The following is a 22,352-nucleotide window of genomic DNA, read 5'->3' on the forward strand; positions in this document are numbered from 1 at the left end:
ACAAAAAGAAAAGAAAAGAGCCAGTCAGGCAGGGGCATAGTCTGATGTAAGAGGCACTGGAAGAAGAATCCATTAGAAATGTTTTGGGGGTTGGGGTGGGAAAAAATATCAAGGAAAGAGCTGTAGGGGCAAGCTGACTAGGTGTGAGGTGAAGGCTGTGTGTGAAAGCAGGAATTGTAGACACATTTTGAAGACACAAAAAATTTAAGCAGATTAGTGATTGAAAGTGCATGCATTAGAAATGATGCCATGGTTTGGAGCCAAGGAAAATAAACAGAGAAGCAGATGGAGGTCAAAAGATAGTTTTGCTCAACTGAGAAAAAAAAATTAGGTAACAGTAATGAAGCAGTCATGAGTCAAGCTTTCACAGTTAGAGCTGAATCTTTGCTCTGTGCCTTATAGCTGAAACCTTTAAGTCTCAGCTTCCTCGTCCATACAATAGGCTTAATATTAGTGACCTAATATGATTCGTGTAGGTCTGTGGTGAGGGTTAAATGAGAAATTACATGAAGTGGCTGGCACGGTACCCAGCTCACTATAAACACATTTGATTAATTATAGCTCTTATAATAATAGTAGAAGCAGCAGCAATAATAACAGTAATAAAAAGAAGAAAATGGACTTTCACAAGAAGTCTACTTCTTCGTATCTATAGAAACAACAGACTTTGATACATTTTCTCGAGGGTTTATCGACATAAAAAATTACTCTGATGGCAATTCTAGGACTAGATATACCGTATCCAAAGGAACAAGGAAGAAAAGATGTGGGTTCCAGTCATGACCCTACATGCTTGCTATGAGCTAATGTATTTGCAATCCACGGCACACAATAAATATAAGTTGGTCCTGCTGTTACTACTCATTTGTGTTAATAATTCTTGAGAAGTCTTAAAGTATGAATGCAACTTCTAAAATTGCTGACATACGACATTCAGAGAGCAGCTCCCAACCTGGAGATTCTGGCTAATTCCACAACAAACAAGGGCAGAGAAGAGAGCCTAAAAACCACTTCTTTACTTTCCAAAAGCTGCTTCCTTTTTCTTTTCTTTTCTTTTAATTTTTTTAGAGATGAGGTCTCGCCAAGTTGCTCAGGCTGGTCTCAAACCCATGAGCTCAGGCAATCCTCTCACCTCAGCCTCCCAAAGTGCTAGGATTATAGGCATGAGCCACCACACCTGGCCTCAAAAGCTGCTTTTTTATTCTGTAATTTGGGATATAGGCAGTCTGAGGAAAGGATTGCCGGGACCACACTCCTTGGGTTAGAATCCCAGTTGTGGGGCCTATTAGCTGCCTGAATTTGGGCAGGACTCTCAACCTTTCTGTTTTTCAGTTTCCTCATCTGTATCAGTACCACCTATCTGTGGGGTTGCTATGAGGTTCAAAGGAGCTAATGGTACAGAGGAGGCACTATATAAAGTACAAAGAGTAAGCAATGAGTAAACAGCATACAGTCTCCATCCAAGAAAGTATCAACACCTGCATGTGTAAGAAATCCAGACCCCACTTACTTATAATCCCACCTGCCTCCTTCTGTGACTCAGATCAGTGCTTGTCTCATGGAGTTGCAAGTCACTGAAACACAGGGAAGAATCACATTCTTCCTCTCATATGAATCACCATGTTCAATAAAGTTCAGAATTTAAAAAGGGCATTCAGGATGCCTGCATGAATAAGGTCCCTAAATGCAGCTGCTCACATAAGGAATTTTAGTCACGTGATCAGTGAGTGCCCATCATGTGAAAAGCAAGGCAGGGTTCAAAAAAAGGACCAAACCAAAGATGCAAAGATAAGATGTCAAAAAGAAACCAGCTGGGAAAGGCATGGCCAGACCCGGGGAATGGGAGAGACCTCCGTAGGCTGTTGGCACTGCAGTCTTAGGTTGTGAGTGACACAAGGATGGCATTTACTTGGAAGAAAGCTCATTTGTGAAGATGCTTTACAGAAAGCCCATCAGAGCCACCAGACAAGGAGGAGGATTTGGTTCAATGGACATGTCCCCGTCTTTCCTTCTCCAGCAGGACAAAGGTAAAATGAGATCAGGGACTGTCACTTACACAAAAACTGTACTGTAACTACAGATGCATAAAATCATGTAAAACAGATGAGAGGTCATAAAACAAAGGCCAATGGGAAATGACACTATATGACACAAACACATTAATAAACAATGTTCATCTGTACATGGAAACCTTCACGATCCTATGGCTGAGCTACTCAGTGAGAAACAACTTAGTTTGCATCCATTTGTTCACAAACTGTCTCAGTGAGGCAAAAAGTAACTGCTGCTTTTAAAAAGTCCATCTCTCCTAGTTAAAATTATTTTGGTCTCAAATTTACGAAATTAATATAATGTGGGAGACAGCACAAAAATTTTTTGCCGGTTTCCAAATTAAAAATAGTTGAAATGACATATCTTTTATTTTGGAAAACCAAGGGACAAAAAGATATTCCCAGCCAACAAGTGAGGTGCCAAGTTTCTGTCAAGTGCTTGGTTATAATTTGGAGAGTTAGAATTAAATTTTATATCTTAAAAAGTGTAGTTTTCAGAAAAAGAAAATGATGTAAGGCCATTGCAGGCAACTTTTAATCAGGCTTCTAATGATGACACTTCCAGTCCCTTGATGCTCTAGATCGAGTCTTGAGACTTTCTCTCTCTCTCTCTCTCTTTTTTTTAAATCAGGGTCTCACTCTGTCACTCAGGGTGGAGTGCAATGGCATGATCACGGCTCATTGGTGTCTTGACTTCCTGGGCTCAGGTGATCCTTTGGACTCAGTCTCCTGAGGAGCGCACATCACTCCCAGCTAATTTTTTTTATTTTTTGTAGAGACGGGGGTTTCACTACTTTGCCCAGGCTGGTCTCGAATTCCTGGGCTCAAGTGATCCTCTCACCTTGGCCTCCCTAAGTGCTCAGATTACAGGCATGAGCCACTGCTCCCAGTGAGTGTTGAGGCTTTCTAACTAGAGAAATGCTCCTGTCATGAGGTCCCACAAGGAAAAACCTGGGTGCTCTATGAACTAGACTCACCCAGCCTCTCTTTCATGTCAACCTTGACCTATGGTAAAAGCCTCAGACCGATCTCACACTGCTATGCCTCTTTTCATGGTCTGGGATGGAAAGCAAAGGAAGAAAACCGGACTGAAGAAAACCAAGGCTGTATTGAAAAAAACTGTACAGGGTACTAAGTTTATATTCCACATCAATGGTCCCCAGTCCTGGCTGCACGTTAGCATTATTTGAGGACTTTAAAGAAAATATCAATGTCTAAGGCCTATCCCAGTAAATCATCATTTCTGAGCACTGGTTTTTTTTTTTGTAACTCCCTTGGTTAAGTCTAATGTGCAGCCGAGGTTAAGAACTGCTGCTAGCTATGGGCGACAAGGCACACAATCAGCAGGAACTTGAACTTTCCACGGTTGGGTGAGCACCTCTCCCCTGTACACCCCCGGTCATGTGACCACCAGATCATTTGCCCTGACATGTAATGATTTGCATATGTCTTCTGGATTTCAGGAAAGATATACACAAACATGCAGGGCTGTAGCCCTCTAAGTCCTGCCTCCTAGGTCAAAACCCTGAGCAAAATCTACAAAATGTTATCTTTCCGTCAGCCCAGAAAGCCAGCAGCAGGGGCTGCCTGTACTTTTCCCTGAATCAACTGTGATGCTGAGCCTTGGCCGCCTCGGTTCTAGGGAACAACATTATTCTTGAAGGCCCCAGGAATGTTAAGTGTGGGCTCAGTCAGAAGAACTGCTAAATGGTTGAAGAAGGAATTTTCTTTAACAATCACACACACTAGGGAGCGTCCAAATAGGGGTGGCGGTGGAGGGGAGGGGGTTGGGTGTCCATTTAAAACAGCATTCCACCCAGTGACTTTTAATCCCATTGGGTCCCATTCAGTCATCTGTATGCTTAGTTTTAGTCGAAGGAACAAGAAAGAATCCCCTTAATAAGCAGGCAAGAAAGCATCAAGTGTTTTCTCTCTTTCTTTTGGAAACAAGTAGGTGTCTACACGCTTGAATTTGTCACTGTGCTCCAGTTTTGCAGACAGTGATCTGGCTGGCACAAAGACTCACAGAATCGGTGCCCACAAACAGCTGCACCCTATAGTACCAGCAGGTGCAGGGACAGAGCCCAGCAACAAAATTCAGTGCAGGAACAATGGCGCCGTTATGACGCCAAAGGACAAGGCCTGAGGCTAACCACTACTTCACTACATTTGGTGACGGGAAGAGCTAGAAACTCTGCCACAGCTCCCTGGGATGTGGCTTTTTGTCCCTGAATCAAATCCACAGACACAGCCAGGTAGAGCTCCACAGTGAGAGCAGCTATCAATTGTACGGCCGGATCAGCCTGAGAGTTCATAGAATTAGAAAAAAAAAAAAAAGAAACAAAAAAAAAAATCCCTCTGGAAAACAGATTCTTTCCTTTTAACGTATCTTGTGCTCTCCTGGGCTGCATTGCCACAGTCACCAAGTTTACATTTACATCCAAATATGCACACACAAAAAAAATTACTGATGCATCTCACTCCCCAGTGACTTTATAACAGGTTGCTAGGTAACAGTGCATACAAGTCAGGTTTCAGGACCTCCAGTAAGCCACCATAAAATAGCTGCATGGGCCTTTTGCATAAATAGTGTGTGCATTTGTTATCTGTTTTCTTCTGCCAATTGATCAGTCAGTAAATATTCTGACTGCCAAACCGTAAACAACTCCCCATCAATAGCTAACTGAAAAAATAGATCACAATAGAAGCCTTTAGTGCAGTTCTTCACCCGACCCACCAACTGGTTTCTCCCCTCGTGTCTCTGCTGTTTGCAATACTGGCTCTAAGCAGCCGAAAGCCTTCTCTCATGCTCCCTGAGATTGGGTCCGGAGCTAATTACAGCCTCATATGGGTCTTCAGAGCTGAGCCCAGAAGGATGAAAGTAGCAAACACCAGTGTTTTATCCAAAGACCATCCCTTCCTTCCTCCCTGCTCCATCTTCCTCCAGATTAAAAAACAAAAAAAAAATCCCTGGATTGATTGTCCCCCATTTGCCTGGTCTCCATCTTTTAAGTAAGGAAATGTCCCCTTTCCTAAGCTATGCTACGAGAATGCGCCATGTGCATTCCTCCTTTTAACAGCACTGCAACAGCTCAGAAGAGGAGTTATATTGGCAGGGGAGACCAGCAAAAAAACCCCAGAGTTCCCAGGAGGTGAAATCCTCCAGGATCAGGACAACGGAAGTAGAATGTTTGGAAATATGTATGTTCCCCACATTTTCCAGTTTCTAAATATAGAACTCAAAGTCTCTAATAATCACATTTCTCCTAGGTTGGGACGGGAGAGAAAGAAGGTGGGAAAGGGAGCACAGGGGAAGAGGAGGAGAGAACCCCGTGTCCCTCAGTGCCACTGTCAGATGCATTTTAATTCCTGAGACTTGGCCATTTCCAGCATGAGATTGTCGCCTTCACTGCTCTCTCTTCCTCCTCAGTTCACTTCTAGGACGCTTCGATTTCCACCCTCTATCTTCCCTCATTTCTTCCAACTCATGTCTCTCACTCCTGAGGGGCAGAGATCTGGGGTAAGGGGGACCTCCAAAAGGCCCGACTGAGGAGTCACTGAGCAAAGGGACTTCAGAGTAGAGCCAAACCTCTAATTCACCTGGCAATGACATTTAGTGAAATGCGACTCACAGTCCATTTAAAGGAAGGCGGTGACCAATTATTCTCCACTTAAAAGGGTATTGTCAATCTCCAAAGAGCTGAAATGGCATTTGGAAATCATCGTGGGGACAGCCACCTTCACTGAAAGACAGAACCAATTCTCCACCGACCTTTCCCCACTCTCTACAGCTCCTTTAAAATTTAAAATCATACTTTAAAAAACATAACAAGTCGCAGGGCCATCCAGCAATACGTCTCATCACTCCAAGAGGGAGTCAGGAAACCCAGTGCTCCCTAACATTTGTACACCCCTGTTCGACATCACACCTTAAGTTAAAGACGTTGAAAAAAAAATGACAAAAGCAAAAAGAAACACCATGCATAATTTAATGTTGATGAAAAGTGATGTCACTTCATAAGAATACATTTTTATAATTTATACTCCATCTTCTTTCCAAAGGGAAGTTGGAAAAAAATGTTACAAAATTTTTCTGTTTAATTCCACTTTACATGAGATACCTAGATTAGTCAAATTCATGGAGACAGAAAAGTAAAATAGTGGTTACTGGGGCCTGAGGGGAAGGGGAGATTAGGAAGTTATTTAGCAGGTACAGAGTTTCAGTTTGGGAAGTTGAAAAGTTCTGGAGACGGATGGTAGCAATGGTCATACAACAACGTGAATGTTCTTAATGCCATTGAAAATCACACCTAAAAAGTGGTTGAAATGGTAAAATTTCTGTTAAACATATTTTACCACAATAAAAAACTTCCCACAAAAAACACTGAAAAAAATATCATTTGCTCAAATTTTAAAATCAATAACTCCTAATAGCAGTCTCTCATATATATCTTTTAAACACCTTTCAAATAAAGACAGTAATGAATTTGAAAATGCAAAAATGAGGTATTCCATACAAATACTTTAAGGAACCCAGTGCAGAAGAGACATGTTAAACCAAGGCCCAAGGTCACACAAGCAACTGACACCAACCTGGCTCGCCATGTGACCTTCCCCCCATCCCCCAACAAGAAAAGGGGGGAAAAAAAAAACCAGAAGGAAATCAACAATCCCTATTGCTTCGAGACCCAAGCCAAAGCAATACCTACTTCCAAAGGATTGCACACACACAAAAAAAGTCAAGGGGAAAACTTATGAAAGTGCAGACTATTAGGATTTAGAGGGACCTTGACATCATCTAGTCCTGCAGCTTATTTTACAGATGAGACTACTTGGTAGAGAGAGAGAGGGAGAGACAGAGAGAGAGAGAGAGAGAGAGGGAGAATACAACCCTATTCAAGTACCTGACAGCTTCATGAGAAAATCAGACGCCATCTTAACAGAGATGTCCTGGCTGAACAATGCTGACGCACTGTTGGCCACATACTCGGAGGGGTCTTTCAGCTTTGTGTGGTTGGCGGGCCTGTCGGCAGCACTCAGGGTGAAGGAGGTGGGCAGGCCGTTATCTTCCTTGGGCTCCTCCTTCACCAGCAAAGGTGAGACGCCAGCCCCTCCCTGGCTAGTCCTCTCTGGAGTGTTAGACGTCATCATGGTCCCCACTAGCTCTGTCCCTCCTCCTTCCCTTTGCTGCCCCAGGCAGGCACTGTCACTGAGGTGGGGAGATCCCTTGACATCTGGGTCTGGGATCTCCTCCTTCACCTTGGCTTCTGTCCTCAGGAAGTGCTGATGGCAACGCATGTGGAGTTTCAGGCTGAAGTGGCGTGAGGAAGTGAAAGGGCACAGCTGGCACTGAAAGGTCTCTCCCCGGTCCTGATGCTGATGAACCTGGCAGAGAAGCAAGAAGAATGAGCTGTCCACTGTGCGTTTATGGGAAATGCCTTGCACTACATCCAAATTATGCATCCATCACATCCCCACCGTGCAAAGGGCTGGCCTCTGTACCGAGGTACATCTCGTGACTGTGCCCCAGGTAATGAGGTCAATCCCTAAACATGAAGTGGGTCCATGCAGGCTAAGAATCCATTATTAGGGCCACACTCACAGCCGAGGATGCTATCTGCCAATGGATGCTGTTTTGAATAGAATCCTCCTAGTATTCTAGTCATCCCATCTCAGTTGATGTCTTCAGAGAAAATATTATAAACTCGGCACAATGCGAACTTACATAATTACTTATTGGGGGTCAAAAGAGGTAACCTGTCAAGTAATTTCTCTCCCAATAATGATACTTTGCATGTACCCAATTATTATCACCCAGAGAATTAGTTAAGTTTTGCAAACATGATTTCAATTTTCAAAATGCTGCTCTTAGGTAATTAAGAATGTAGAAAATAATGTCTCCAGGGTATTCCCGTTTCATAGACAGGGAAATTGAGACCCCAGAATAAATGGCTTAAGCAAAATTACATATAAAGAAAGCAAAGTAGGAGAAAAACTAAGGTCTGACCCTCACCAAGTATCCTGAGCAAGAGGAAACCAATTTCTCCAAACGTGGCTATAATATCATGCTCCAGATTCTGACGTCTGCAATGAAAGAATGCAGACTGAGAAATTCAGTTCCAGTCTTGCATGCACACGATACCTGTAAAAATTGGAAGAAACTTTTCTTCTTCCTGTCACTACCAAATTTAGTGCTTGAAAAAGTGAGGAAATCGTTACATTGGCCCAAGCCAGGCTTCGAGCTGGCAGGTGCTCATAGGCTTGTAACTTCCTCATTCATCTCTGCCAATGTACTCCAGCACTGACCTGCTGCACTCTGCTATTTCAGGACTGGCCTTCCCTAGAGTGGAAACTGCCAATTGTGTAGATTTGGGCCAAACGACTGGGGGAGCTGTCCGATTTGGACAAACAAGTGAGTGATTGGAATTCGAAAGCAAAACAGAACGGGCACCTCATCTTTCAGGGGTGACCGAAGCAGGACTCGAACCCTGGTCTCATAGAGGTTAAAAGCTCATTCGTTCATCTGTTGCACCACCTGGCCCCTCTGTGTAGGTTTCCCTTCCAAGAGAGCGAGTTTTACAACAGCTGTTTATGCATTCTGAACACAATCCAAAAGCATTATTCGCCAGCCAAAACATACTTTTAAATAATGTTAAGTGACCAACAAAAGCAAAGAAATTAAAAGTTAATAGTGAGATCCTGTCGCCACAGCACCCCACTGTGGTTTTTTGAAAAAAACAACAGAAGTGATTCTGGGTCCCCCAAAGCATGAGTTTCTTAAAAGAAGTAACATAGACACTTAAACTCTGTTGTGCCTGAGTCCTTCTCATGAAAGGGCTGTCTCTCCGCCGGGAGGCAGAGGAACGGGGGTGGGGAAACACACCGATTGTCACCGGCTGTTAATGTCACCCCTTTCTGTTCCTTCACAACAAAGAGATTTCACTCTGAGCCGATCATTTCATTTGCTCTCTCACAGAATCCCCGCCATCTTCTCTACCCCACCCACCCAGAAGCAGGCACCTTGGGGACGTAAGGTCACAGCCCCACAGGACCCTGACAGGTGCTGCCAAAGGCATGCCCCAGAACCAGGTGGTAAAGGTCACAAGGCAGAGAGCTTCCGTCGTCCCTGAGAGCGGTGCAGCGGGGGCAGATTCCATTTCAGAAATGTCCTTACATCTACTGACCCAGGAGAGGAGAGGAGCTAATCCAAGAACAGAAGCCTCCGGAAGCAGCTTCTGGAAGGAGAAGGACAGAGCACAAGCCCAAGTTCTAAAAATCAAAAGAGAGCCCTGGATTAAAGAGTCTGCGTGCTAGTATGTGATGTGACTTCTTTTCCACAAGATCCTGGCCTTGTTCTAGGTTGTTATGGAAAAATCAGCACCCGTTTCAAGAAAAAGCAGTGGGTGTTGTGTTCATTTTTGCACTTAAAATTTTATAAGCTGTGTCTTTGGCCCTAGAGAGAGAAGAATTAGCTCTGTCCTCCGGCTGTACTTTCTCTCTTTCTCTGCTGACATCAGAGTACTTTTCTGTTATAATCTTTCCTCTCTAGCTTTAGAGACCTCTTAGTCTACTCATGTGAAGAAATGCCTGTCTGAAGTGTGTCTCTCTCCAAGCCATGTTTACAGACTCACTTGCCCTCTGGTCATTTCACACCATCCTGTATCAGGCGCCATGACATCATTAGGGCCATCTCTTCTCTATGAGGGCCACCTCCTGGTGGCACTCAATGCTTGGGTCATGGTAGGCCAGAGCTTGGAGAAACTTCGGGACACACCAACTGCATCCCCCCTGAGAGGAGCAGGTGGTGGGGGAGGGGGCTTCGAGGAGTCACAGCTCCTTCAATGGGAGACCCAGGATGACCAGAACTCAGCATCCTGACTCTTGTCCAGTTTATCGCCATCAGCTCACCCACGTCTTTATCCTAGCAGTCCTCCTCACTTTTTCTGTTCAGTTTTAGATTATGAATTTCACATTTAATTCCTGTATGCTCACTCATCCAAGAAAGTTGTAAAAGACTTAATGGAAATCTGAGATAACCCTGAGGAAGCTGGAGGCATTTACAAGCTCCTTCCGCAGCTGGTCATAAAAACATGTACAATATCCTGGAAAGGCAGGTTAAAAAAATGTACGGTGCCTAGGATATAGTAGGGATACAGTAAGGACTGTATTTGTTGAATGAATACAGAAGAATCTCTTTTTTTTTCTTTAGAAAATCCCCATATAATCAAAATAGAAGTATATATATCAGAATAACAGATTAAGTGTCAATTTTATATTCTTTTTGCTTATCAGTTTTTCTAAGTTCTCAGCACTAAAGATATGTCACAAAAAGAGAAAAGCAATAATATTTATTTTGGAGTACTTTCTTATACCATCTCATTGATTATTTCTAAGTATAAACACTAACGTATATCCAGGTGGCTTTCGGATAATGATCACTATATTAGTTACATTTGCTGAGTGTTGTTTCTCATTGCTGGGCACTGTATAAAGTGCTTCATGGGCTTTATCTCATTTAACCCTTCTAACAACCTCATGAGGTAGACTGTATGATTATTATCTTCATTAGAGGAAACAGAGGCTTGGAGAGGTTAAATGATTCTTCCAAAGTCTCACAGCTCCTAAGTCATGAGGCTGAGATTCTAACTAAGGTGTTGCTGACCACACAGTTTGAGATCTTAATCTCTGGCTATACTGCCCCCACTTCTTAGGCAGAATTTGTTTTAGAAAACCTATCCATATTTGTAGGCTCCGGTGAATATAGTAGAGAACGTCTATACATAAAGACCACAGTCAATCTATTTCTGGGTAGACTTTATTTGCAAAATTTAGCAAAACTAAAGTATATCTAATCAAAATAAAATCATGAATTATTCGATTTTTTTTTAAAGGCCATTAAGTGAAGTGGAGAGCAGGAGAAAGAGTACACCATTTGATAAAATTAAACTTGCATGAAGCCTTCTCACACTTCTCTTATCAAAAGCTGGAGTCGAAGCTCAACAGGTTAGGACACCATTGGTTTGAATAAAGTAGTCATTTCACACAACGGCTTTATCGTACTGGTTATTGATTTGTTCTGAAAGCATTCTAAGACCCCATGACCTGCAGAGTCCTTGCGGCTCTCATCTGTGACACTGCCGTGGCCGGCCGTCTGTATCATCAAGGCACCCAACTCATCTCCCTGTAGTTTCAGGGTCAGTAGTTACTGCTATTGAAAACCCAGCTTTTTTTTTCCAGGGTTTATAAATAGGTTGTTTTAAGTGACCCTGAGCTGAAACCAGGCTTACAAGGTGTCAGGCTAGATGCAAGTTTTCTGCTCGCTGAAGCTTTAAATTCGCTAGACCTGATTTCTTAAACACAGCTTAGGATAGAGTAACTTAAACAAATGTTCAGTTTTAAAGGCATTTCCTTTGAAGTCTCATTGGGCTAATGAAATCCAACTTTAAAATATGAGTTTTTACTCTGGGAATACGTGATAGAGAATGAAGAGGGTTAAAGTAAAAAGTAAGTAGGCTGAGTAAAATTCAACCAACCAGAACTCCTGGTTAAATGGTTTCTGAAGATGAAGGACATGCTGCTCCCAGGAGACAAAGGCAAACGATAGAAAACAAATTACATCATGGATTTACATTGTTTTTTAATCTTCTAAGCTATTTCCTAAAGTCAGAAAAGGTTGTGTCTGATCACACTTTTTCAGAACTACAATTCTGAAGTGATTACTAATCTATTCAGAAGGATTAGGCTGCAAGATTTCCAAATAAGCAAATATCTTAATTACATACATACATTACAATTCTTAAAGCAGGAGAGCAGACACGTGATAAACAATGTCAACAGCAGAACCATATTGAAAATGTCAGTGAGGGTATGATTGTTATTATTAACTTGCTCAATGATAGTTATGAAAATTTTAAAAACTCCCATTGAACATTCCTGTGTCAGACATGGTGCTACTATTATCTCCTTAGATATTAACAACAACGCTTCAAACATTATCATTCCCATTGAACAGATGAGAATATGAAAAGTCTAAAGGTTAACTCGCTCAAGGTCACTTAGCTAGTAAGCTGCATAATAAGATTTAAAATCAGGTCTAGCCGGCTCGGTGGCTCAGCCTGTAATCCCGCGTCTTTGGGAGGCTGAGGTGAATGGATTGCCTGAGCCCGCAGGTTCGAGACCCGCCTGGGCGGTGAGACCTCATCTCTACAATAAATCAAAAAATCAGCTGGGCGTGGTAGCACATGCCTGTAATTCCGGCTACTTGGAAGGCTGAGGTGGAAGGATCGCCGGAGCCCAGCAGGTCGAGGCTGCGGTGGCCGGGAGTGGCCACTGCACTCCAGTCTGGGCGACAGAGTGAGACTCCAACTCAAAATAAATAAACAAACAAACAAATAAATAAATAATAAAATAAATTCAGGTCTATCAAATTCAAAAGCCCATGCCCTTTTGATCTCAGAAGTTTCCTCCTTGAATTTGAGAAAAAACCTTCATGTTAATGGTGTCTGCTAAAAAGATTTCCACAAGACTAAGTTTTCCCCCCATCTCTCACATAAGAGGGACACAGGGATTCCAGCCAATTCTCTATATGCTTATAGCAGGCTCGAGCTCCCCAATTTTTTAAAAGGACATTGAAAAGGATGTCCTAGGATGTCTGGTAAACAGAATCCTGGGAATTATGATAGCTCAAACACTAACAGCCTCAAAGGGGACTCTCAGTCTTGTTACAGATGGACCCCAAGCCTCCCACAGGGCTAACTACAGTTAAAGGCCAGGTGCCTTTCAATGTCCTCACACCTCCTCCAATCTGTCTCTGGGTCGTCCCCGGGGTTTGCAAGCTGGAGAATAAAGCCACAGCAGGCGAAGCAGTCTCTCCAGGATGGGAGTGGGTCCAAGGGCCCTCCCTTTGGTGCTCAGTCCAGCAGCTCTTCCTGGACTTGACTTTCCCCGCTTCTTGCACTTCTCCAACTTGCCTCCGAGTGTCCCCAGAACTGGGTCACCACAGAGGCCAGGTTGGGCTGTTGCGCCCCTATGAAAAAGGACACCTCTCCCCCACACACATTTGGCTACTGAAGACTTTCTCTGCCTTAAGTTCTTGGCTGAAAAGTGGACATTAATATCATCATTGTCCACTTGACAACTTTAATGCCTTCCAACATCTGTCTTTGATGTTGCAGTCTACCTTGCCACCTTGAGCACCATGCTCTGCCAGTGGCGCCCTCTCTCGGCCAAGGGGTCTCCTGCCCCGGAACTTGTGCAGGATCCCTGGCCATGCCCACCTCTCCATGAGGTCGTCTGCAGGTGGCTTACCTTCATGTGGGATTTGAGATTGTCCTTGCGAGCACACCGGAATGGACAGAGCGGACACTGATGACTTTTTAAACCTGTGTGAATCACCATGTGCCGCTTCCAGTAACTCTTCCTTTTTATAACCAAACCACATATTGGACACTGAAAAGGCTTTCCGCTTTCCTCTTCTGAGGCTTGGAAGAAGGAGAAAGAAAGGAACATTAAAGAAAACAAAAAGGTACATTGCATCTGGCACTAATTCACATGCATTGCTATATAAACGACACTAAAAATGATTTGGGTTTTTTTCCCTTGGCAATTCCAAGATTTCGTGTGTGAGGAAGTTTTATGACGGCTTTTCTCCAGGTAGAAACCCACATCTATCTAGTTACTTTCATCTAGGCTCCATTTTCCAAAATCTGATTGAGACATCTTGTGAAAATCTTACTTCCAAAGGCCATCCCACACTTAGGATACCTACAATAGGGCTTCACCTGGCCTGTTGTCTTAACTCCAAGCCCAAAGATAGAGAAGCCTAGATTCAGGAACTTTGTTTCCTGGAGGAAACCACCAGACCTGAGTCTGTGTCTGAATTCATGAACTTGGAAAATGGTGAGAAATTAAAACAAACCAAATGGGACAAGAGACTAACCCACTGCTCCTCACTGAAAACCAAACGGCAATCATAAACCTCAGACACGGACCACCAATGGAGACAAGCTTTTAGATGTCTACTGTTCGCTTGTTTTGTTGTGGCTTGAGCAGATGCTGCTGCTAATACAGCCATCAGGGGGTCTTAAGGTCAAACTTTTTTACCCTCTTATTTCTGACCCTCTGGAAGCCACTAACAGGACTTGCTGCCTTCCTCTGTGTGGCGAATAGGCCTTGGCTGTCCACTTAAAGAACTATAACCATGGCACCACAAATGCTCCAGTTTTTCAGGAAATTAGACAACCACCTCCTCCGAGTTAAGCTAAGATCACTTTCTCCTCCACCATCCCCAAAGGGAAGGGTCTCTTGTGACACTGTATTGCTAAACTTCTGGTCTACCAATTTATGTTGCTCAGCGCCACACTAACCTCTGCAATTTAAGGACACAGGGAACCAAAACAAGCAGAGTCAGGGGCTTAGACGTTCCTTTCTTAACCACGAGGAATCAGAAATACTTCCAAACCAGTTAAATAGGCTGGCATAAGTGTATAAAATAAGATATACAAAGCCATTTTTAAAAATGAGCTAGATCTATAGGTGCTGATATGAAATATGTCCAAGATATTAGAGTTTGTGCATAAAGCAAGATATAAAACCACATGTGCAGAGTGATTCCGTTTTTGTTTTCTAAAAAATGGGACTTAATTGCTGCTAAAATCATTGGGCAAAATGTTAATAGGGAACTTTATAAAGGATGGATCAAGCAGACAGCACCTAAACCACTGATTAATCTTAACATCACTAAACAGATATTGTGTGCCTTCTGATATGCCATCTATGAAATATTATTATAAGAATTTTAATCAAGCCCCATATTGCTAGCCCATTATTGGAAATACAGGTGATTAAAAAGAAAAGTGTTAGGCTGGGTGTGGTGGCTCATGCCTGTAATCCCAGCACTTTGGAAGGCCAAGGCGAGAGGACTGCCTGAGCCCCGGAATCCGAGAATAAAAAAATTAGCCAGGCATGGTGGCACATGCCTGTAGTCTCAGCTACTTGGAAGGCTGGACCCAGCAGTTCGAGGACTCGGTGACTATAAGGACTCGGTGGCTATGATGCTGCTACTGCAGTCCAGCCTGGGCGACAGAGTGAGACTTAGACTCAAAAAAAGAAAGGAAGGGAGGGAAGGAGGGGGGAATGAAGAAAGGAAGAAAGAAAGAAAAGTATTAAACACACCAAGGGCATGGAAAATCTAGACTGTGGGAGCTCCTCAGGACAAATGACCCAGTTTCTTCAAAACATAAATGGCATTTCAAAAAGGGAAGGGGTTAGGGATAAAAAGAGACTTAAGAGACATATAAAACAAACGCAAGGTGTGAAGCTTATTTGAATTCTGTTTAAACAAAGCAATTGTAAAAAGACATTTTTGAGATAACTGAGGAAATACCGATTAGAGTCTGGGTGTTCCATAATATCATGTAACAATTGTTGTTCCCGTTAGATTTAATAGTGTAATAGTGGAAATGTGGTTATCCTTTTAAAGTCTTTATCTGTTGGTGATACAAGCAAACGGATATGTCTGGGATTTGCTTTAAAAGCTTAAGCAAAAAACAAAAAATGGCCGGGAGGTGGGGTAGGTAGTGGAAAGAATGGCAGGAATAAATGAAACAAACAAAAAGTGATCTCTTTATTTGTATAAAAATTTTCTGGACACATACCCAAGACACCACTAAGCAGTTAACACTGAAAGACTGAATTAAAAGGAAGATATCAGGGAAGGAATCCTGTGTTTTCACTTTATATCCTTCTGTACTATTTGAAGTTTTAAATACATACGTTACTTTTATAATTTCAAAAGAAGATATTCTCGAGTGTATGCTTCAGAATAATCTCATTATTTATTTATTGAGTCACTGAGTCTCTTTACATGCAAAGGAGTACTTAAAATTAATAAAACCTGAAGGATTCTGGAATAAAGTTTAGGGCATTCCAAAAATGTAGTGTTACTAATACATAACTGATATTGGTTAGCTTAACCAAGCCACTTGAGAAAGAATCCTCCAACTAAAAATATGCCCTTCAAGTCTGGAAATTTTACTTGTGATATGTTCCATCACAAGTATTACCTTTTTTGATTGTAGGGTGGGGGGATTGAGGGTTTCCTTTCACTCTAGCAAAATTATGCCTTGTAGAGACATATAAACAAGCATTTTTATTAATCCCTGGAGCTTTCCTGCTGTCTGTTTTTGTTGATTGCTTCTGCTGATCTGGAGTCCTCTCCCCAATTCTGCCTCTCATTTTCTATCCTTCCTTGTCATTTCTTCCACCCTGATATTTTGATCACAAAGACTACATGTTGAACAACAGAATAGAGAGAAAGGACTGCATCAGGCCTCTAAGTGAAATTATTGTCATACGCTTCGGGGGAAAAAATGATAACGATGTCTATTTTGGGTTGTAAGAAACATCAAAGTAATAAGAAAGAGATACACAAACAGGCTGTCACGGATCCTCATCTTCGGGAAGTATGTCCTGCTATCCAATCCCTAAACTGCCTAATTTTACTGTCTGGAAGAGGAGAGAAAAACTGAGATGGTCTCCACTGACCTGAGAGTTCATGGCACACCACAGGAAGGCAGTAAAAAGGCATTAACTGAAAACATGAGCATTGCCGGCTTCCCCTGGCCATCTTGCCTTGCCTAACATGACCAATGTTTTCCCTGTTCTTTCTTTCTTTTTTTCTTTCTTTTTTTGAGTTGGAGTCTCACTCTGTCGCCCAGACTGGAGTGCAGTGGCCGTTCCCGGCCACCGCAGCCTCGACCTGCTGGGCTCCGGCGATCCTTCCGCCTCAGCCTTCCAGGTAGCCAGAATTACAGGCGCACGCTACCACGCCCAGCTAGTTTTTTATTTATTGTAGAGATGAGGTCTCGCCAAGTTGCCCAGGCGGGTCTTGAACTCACGGGCTCAGGCAATCCACTCACCTCAGTCTCCCAAAGGCATGGGATTACAAGCTGAGCCACCGAGCCCAACTTCCCTGTTCTTTCTGACACCCCTCCAGCCCCCACCCTAATCACTGAGTTTCTATTTCAAATGTAGTACAGAGTACACTACATTAAAGGCTGCATATTAGCATTTCATATAAATCCATTTCATTTTGGAGCTATGCTTCCTTAGTCTTAATTAATACCAAAGTACACACGAATTGTGTACAAATTAGGGTACCCCTGGATTGACTAGGAAAAAAATTAGAATACTCACAGTGAAAAGAAATTAACTGCAAGAACCATGGTCAAATAGCCACTGTAACTTTTGAAATTTTTAACTGATCATGGCAGGAAAGGAAGAAGACAGAAACCAAATGATAAAGGTAATCAGAATGTAAGAAATGATTTTCAAACTTGACCAGTGATCGCCTCTGGTAACATATGCATTTTTATTTATTCAAGACAGAAATTTCATATTTTAGTAGGGTGTCCTCCACATGTAAGCTGTTAAGTACTTTAGAGAGGGGAGGAAGTAAGGATGTATTCTATTTTGTATACCAAACTATTTTCAGGGAACTGACAGCTGTAAATTTCACTCAAATTTAGAGCCTAAGGAAATATAGCCACTTCCTCAGAATAAACCACATATTCTTGAGGCAACAGGAGTGAAATGTTCAAAATTTTACCTGGTTTACAACTGCCTAATAAGCAACTTCCCCCAAATACATCACTAGCTAGTTAGCATCACTGCAAACAAACCTACATTCCATCAAATGCCAGTAGACCCAATGAATAGCTGCTAATATGATCTTCTGGAGAAAACATATTCTCTTTATATACAATATTAGAATCCACAAGATGATGAATGTATGTAAAAAACCTGGCACGCAGTCAATGGGAGCTCCTTGTAGTAGTAGTTGCTATAGGAATAGCAATGACAATAAACAAACTCTAGACTTACCCTTCAAAGCAGAAAACTCACCATCAGAGCAGATGTTAATTTTTTTTTTTTTAAGTCAGGGTCTCACTCTGTCTCCCAGCTTGAGTGCAGTGGCACGATCATGATGATCATGGCTCATGGCAGCCTCGACCTTCTGTGCTCAGGTGATCCTTCCTCCTCAGTACCCCAAGTAGCACATCTATAGTTGTGCACCAACAATGCCTGGCTGATGTTTTTTATGTTTTTATTTTTTTATTTGTAGAGATGAGGTTTTGCAATATTGCCCAGGCTGGTCTCGAACTCCTGGGCTCAAGCAATCTGCCTGCCTCGGGCTCTCAAAGTGCTGGGATTACAGGCGTGAGCCTCCACAACCGACCCCACAAGAGCCTGACCCAATGTGGTAGTTTGTCACTGGTGTCAATGGGAAATAAGGAACAGGAGTCCATTGTGTGGCTCAGGTAGGGTCTAGCTCAGCCCAGACAAAACTCTGATGGCCAAATTTAGCTCAGTAGAGGAAAGAAGAGATATGGAAAGACAGAAGAAGAGAAGAGAAGGAGGGTGGAGAGAAGAGAAGAGAACTGGCAGGCTTGGGACCTGACGTCCTTGACTTTGTGCCTCCAGCCCCCTAACAGTGCCAGGTGCGACATATGATTCAATAAATGTGTATTGGACTGTAATGAGATTAAGTGAAAAGGGCTGGGTCAAGAGAGTAGAGAAAAGTGAAAACAAGGGCTAGAAATGGAAGAATGAGATGCAGGAGGTTGCCAGTAAGTTCCAAAAGAACTAGCGTTAACTCAAGAGTGTATGCCTTTCACATAATGCACCAATACATGTCCCAAATGAATGGATGGATAAACAGACAGATGTTCTTAGACCTCAGCTATTTCCAAAAATGCACTTGGAGCAGCTTATATTAAAAATGCAAACAGTGTGACTACATCATTAATAAAGGACAGTGAGATTTGTTGAACTATTTACAATGAGCAAGATCTGTCCAAAGCAGAGACGATCTTGTGGGAGGATTGATAGTGAATTTTAAAAAGTAACATATTTAATTCAAAAACAGGAAGAAAAAAAAAGGGTTGTTTTGAGTTAACAGACAAACGCAGTTTATACATAAGCAGTAAGTAAAAGCATGGAATTTAAAACAGGAAGGAATCTTGGCAATAATTCCAAACCAGCTCGGTTTACAGATGAGGAAACTGAGCAGAGGTGGTACATTGCAAAACCCTCTACTAGCTAATGGCAGGATTGGGATTACAGTCAATCTCTTTATGTCTGGTTGGATACTGTAACCTATTGTCCACACATAAATCCGCAAAGAATACCAACAAAACTTCACTGGGCTAAAAAAAATTTTTTAAATCATGGAGGGTATTAGTAGCCTAATTGCTTTAATGTAAAACAGGTATTTTTAAAACAAATGTAATATTTTGTAGGCTTTGAAATCAAACTTTCTTTTGTTAGATCCTATGTGATTGTGATTTGCAGCAAGTGGGTAGTCTCTGCACACAGACTTTACCACATACATAGAAGGGGTCTCAGGTGCCAGGTGACCCTGGGTATGCATAATCTGAGCACCATTTCTGTCTTCCCTCTAGATCTACTAACACTACTGGTGCACATGTGTATATGATGATGACCCATCTTCCTTCCTAACAACACACGTGGATTTAATACCTTTTAACAGAATTTCTTGGGCATGCCTCTCACATGCTATCTCAGGGCAACCAAAAACCCTGTGTTAGCAATGGATATCCCCGGGTTTCTCTGCTGTTTATGATGCTGACATTATTCATGCCTATTTTAACTAGTAAGTATTCAATAAAACTAAGAGAGAAGTCTGATATCTACAGCCAAACTTAGTTTAAATCACTAGGGAAATACAATTGAAATCAACAACAGATAGTTCTGAATCTTGGTTAAAAAGTGAATTTTCTAAACAAGTTCATGTGTGTAATCATTCTCAGATTAAGGCTTATTAAGGTTAATTATAATAACCATGAACCTAATGGGAGTATCAGGAAAGATTATCTCCCTCTCTGGACTTTCTATACTTTCTTAATAATTTAAATAACACCACAAAAATATGAAAAAAAACAGTAGCCAGAAAACCCCTATGTACTGACCCAGGAAATATTCTTAGCTCTTAGCTGTATGAGAACAGGTTGCGTCTAAGCATATTTTAAGGTTATTCACCATATGATGTTTTGGAGACCCTCTCTCTGAAATGCTCCCTGCTATTTCTTTTAACCAGGAGCCTGGCATCCTGGGAATCTTGTTGGCCTTCTACAAGAAACTTTGTCTTTAAAATAAAAACCATCTATTTTATTCTTAGCTCAACAGAACAGTAGCTTCAAAGAGAATTGAGTCAATGTGTGACATTTATCTTTATAGCAAACGGACATAATCTTCCCTCTGTCGTGTCCCCTTTCAGAGAAGCAGTGTAGCATGTGCTAGGGGCGCAGGGTCACATGAAAGAAACCTCCCCCTCAAGTGTCACGTCTCTCTTGTGGGGCGGAAAGGCTATCGAGTGGTGGACTCTTTAAGGAATTAAATACACCATGCCCCAGCAACCACTGAATCCTGTTCAAAAAAGAAGAATAAGGCCAGACCTAAAAGACGATTTTTTTTTCATGGTTTGGACTTCCCTTGACCTAAAGAAGGTCAAAGAAATGCTGGTGTCTAAATTACTCAAGACAGGATCAGCTAGCACATATCTCTCTGTAACTCTAGAATCAACTTTGTATGCTTTTTCTGGGCAACATTTTGAGAAATCGCTTCTTAAAAATGTAAGTCTTGCTTGAATCAGGATGGTGTGTACTTCATCTCTATGACTTTTTTTTGTTGTTATTGTTTGTTTACTTAAGTCATTAGGCAACAGAAACCCTTTCCTGACTGTGAGAAGCCCGTCCATCTATCTATTTTGATTTGCACTAAGATTTTCTGCTAAAGTAAAGGGAAAAAAGAATAATGAGAAATGCTTAGAAATATTAGGCTCTCATCACATTCCCATAATGCTTTTTATATAAGGCCAAGTACACCAGAAATCCAGTCCCCAGGTTGCCCTGAAACCAACAATATGTGGAAGAGCAAGGGGATGGAGAAGGAAGAGGGAGGTAAAGAGAGGAGAGAAGGGTGGGAGGAAGAGGGGAGGGAGGAGGGAACAGACAGAGAAAACCCACCTTCCCTTCCACTCCTCAGATGCCAAAATCAGTGATCCTGAGTAACACCAAATCGTCTATCCACGATACAAAGACAAATAACAAAATTAGATACTCTACGAACTCCCTATTAACTCATAATCTAGCTAGGCTGCTGGGAAGTGATGACATTCACGTAAATTGAAAAGCATGGAGGCATTCCCTCTCCTATTTCCAATCTACGCAATAATAAATAGAACTTGAATTTAGGATGTGTCTACACGGACGCATGGAATATTTTTCAAGTAGCAATCTCAAGGACCCTCATTTTCTTGGCAGTGGTCTTTCCTCATGCATGAGTTTTACAAAATGAATGATTGTTTTAAATACAATTATTATGTCAATGAAGCCACTTCACCAAGTCTTGGACTGTGAACAGAGGCATGTGGAAAATGGGGGAGTTGGGGTAAGGGGACCTTAGGTTAAAAAAAAAAAAAATCAATCAGGAGGTTATATAACTCAGATCTGGAAAGTTCCTTTCTCCCTTCTCTCAGTGCAAGCATTTTGAGCATCCATTGACTAAAATATTAAGTGTTTCGGCAATAGAATAAATTCAGTAAAAAGCAAAGAAAAAATTATTTCTTATAGATCGCCCATATTAAATTCTGCTGAGAAGCCCATTGAGATGTGGGCATGTATTAAGTGCATTTAAACCAAAAAAGGAACACAGCTTTTCCCTCGGGTGTATTTCTACAACAGAACCAACAAAAGTCTACCGTTCCCTGGAAGCTCGTGACCTCTTTTTCATCTTTACATACATCTAGTCATTTGAGTAAAAAAAACATATTCACAACTATTGCTGGTTATATTCGAGACCACTTTAAATTGACAAAGCCGCTACAGTCTGGCCTTCAGGAAACAGTTTTTATCAGTCATTTCTTTCCAAGTCTTCAGTCAACTAAAGTCTTTTTTTTTTTTTTTGAGTCAGGCTCTCACTCTATTGCCCAGGCTAGAGTGTGGTGGCAAGATCACCACACACTACAGCCTCGACCTCCTGGGCTCAGGTGATCCTCCCGTCTCAGTCTCCTGAGTAGTTGGGACTATAGGCAGGCATCACCACACCCAGTTAATTTTTTTTTTTTTTTGAGTTGGAGTCTCACTCTGTCGCCCAGACTGGAGTGCAGTGGCTGCTCCCGGCCACTGCAGCCTCGACCTGCTGGGCTCCGGCGATCCTTCCGCCTCAGCCTTCCAAGGAGCTGGAACTACAGGCGCGCGCTACCACGCCCGGCTCATTTTT

At 42.2% G+C, this 22,352-nt stretch overlaps 1 protein-coding gene across 1 annotated transcript in view; it reads right to left on the minus strand.

Annotated features, from left to right (window-relative positions):
- ZNF827 (zinc finger protein 827) overlaps positions 1 to 22,352 on the minus strand; it is a 192,311-nt gene that overhangs the window by 127,882 nt on the left and 42,077 nt on the right. The window contains exons 3-4 of the mRNA XM_008048882.2: positions 13,359 to 13,531; positions 6,956 to 7,436 (exon numbers count right to left, since the gene is read on the minus strand). Coding sequence (XP_008047073.2) covers positions 6,956 to 7,436; positions 13,359 to 13,531 — 654 coding nt within the window. The remainder of the gene's footprint in view (positions 1 to 6,955; positions 7,437 to 13,358; positions 13,532 to 22,352) is intronic.

Source organism: Carlito syrichta, unplaced genomic scaffold (assembly GCF_000164805.1).
Source record: "Carlito syrichta isolate Samal-C Ts95f unplaced genomic scaffold, Tarsius_syrichta-2.0.1 Scaffold128002, whole genome shotgun sequence".
NCBI lineage: Eukaryota > Metazoa > Chordata > Mammalia > Primates > Tarsiidae > Carlito > Carlito syrichta.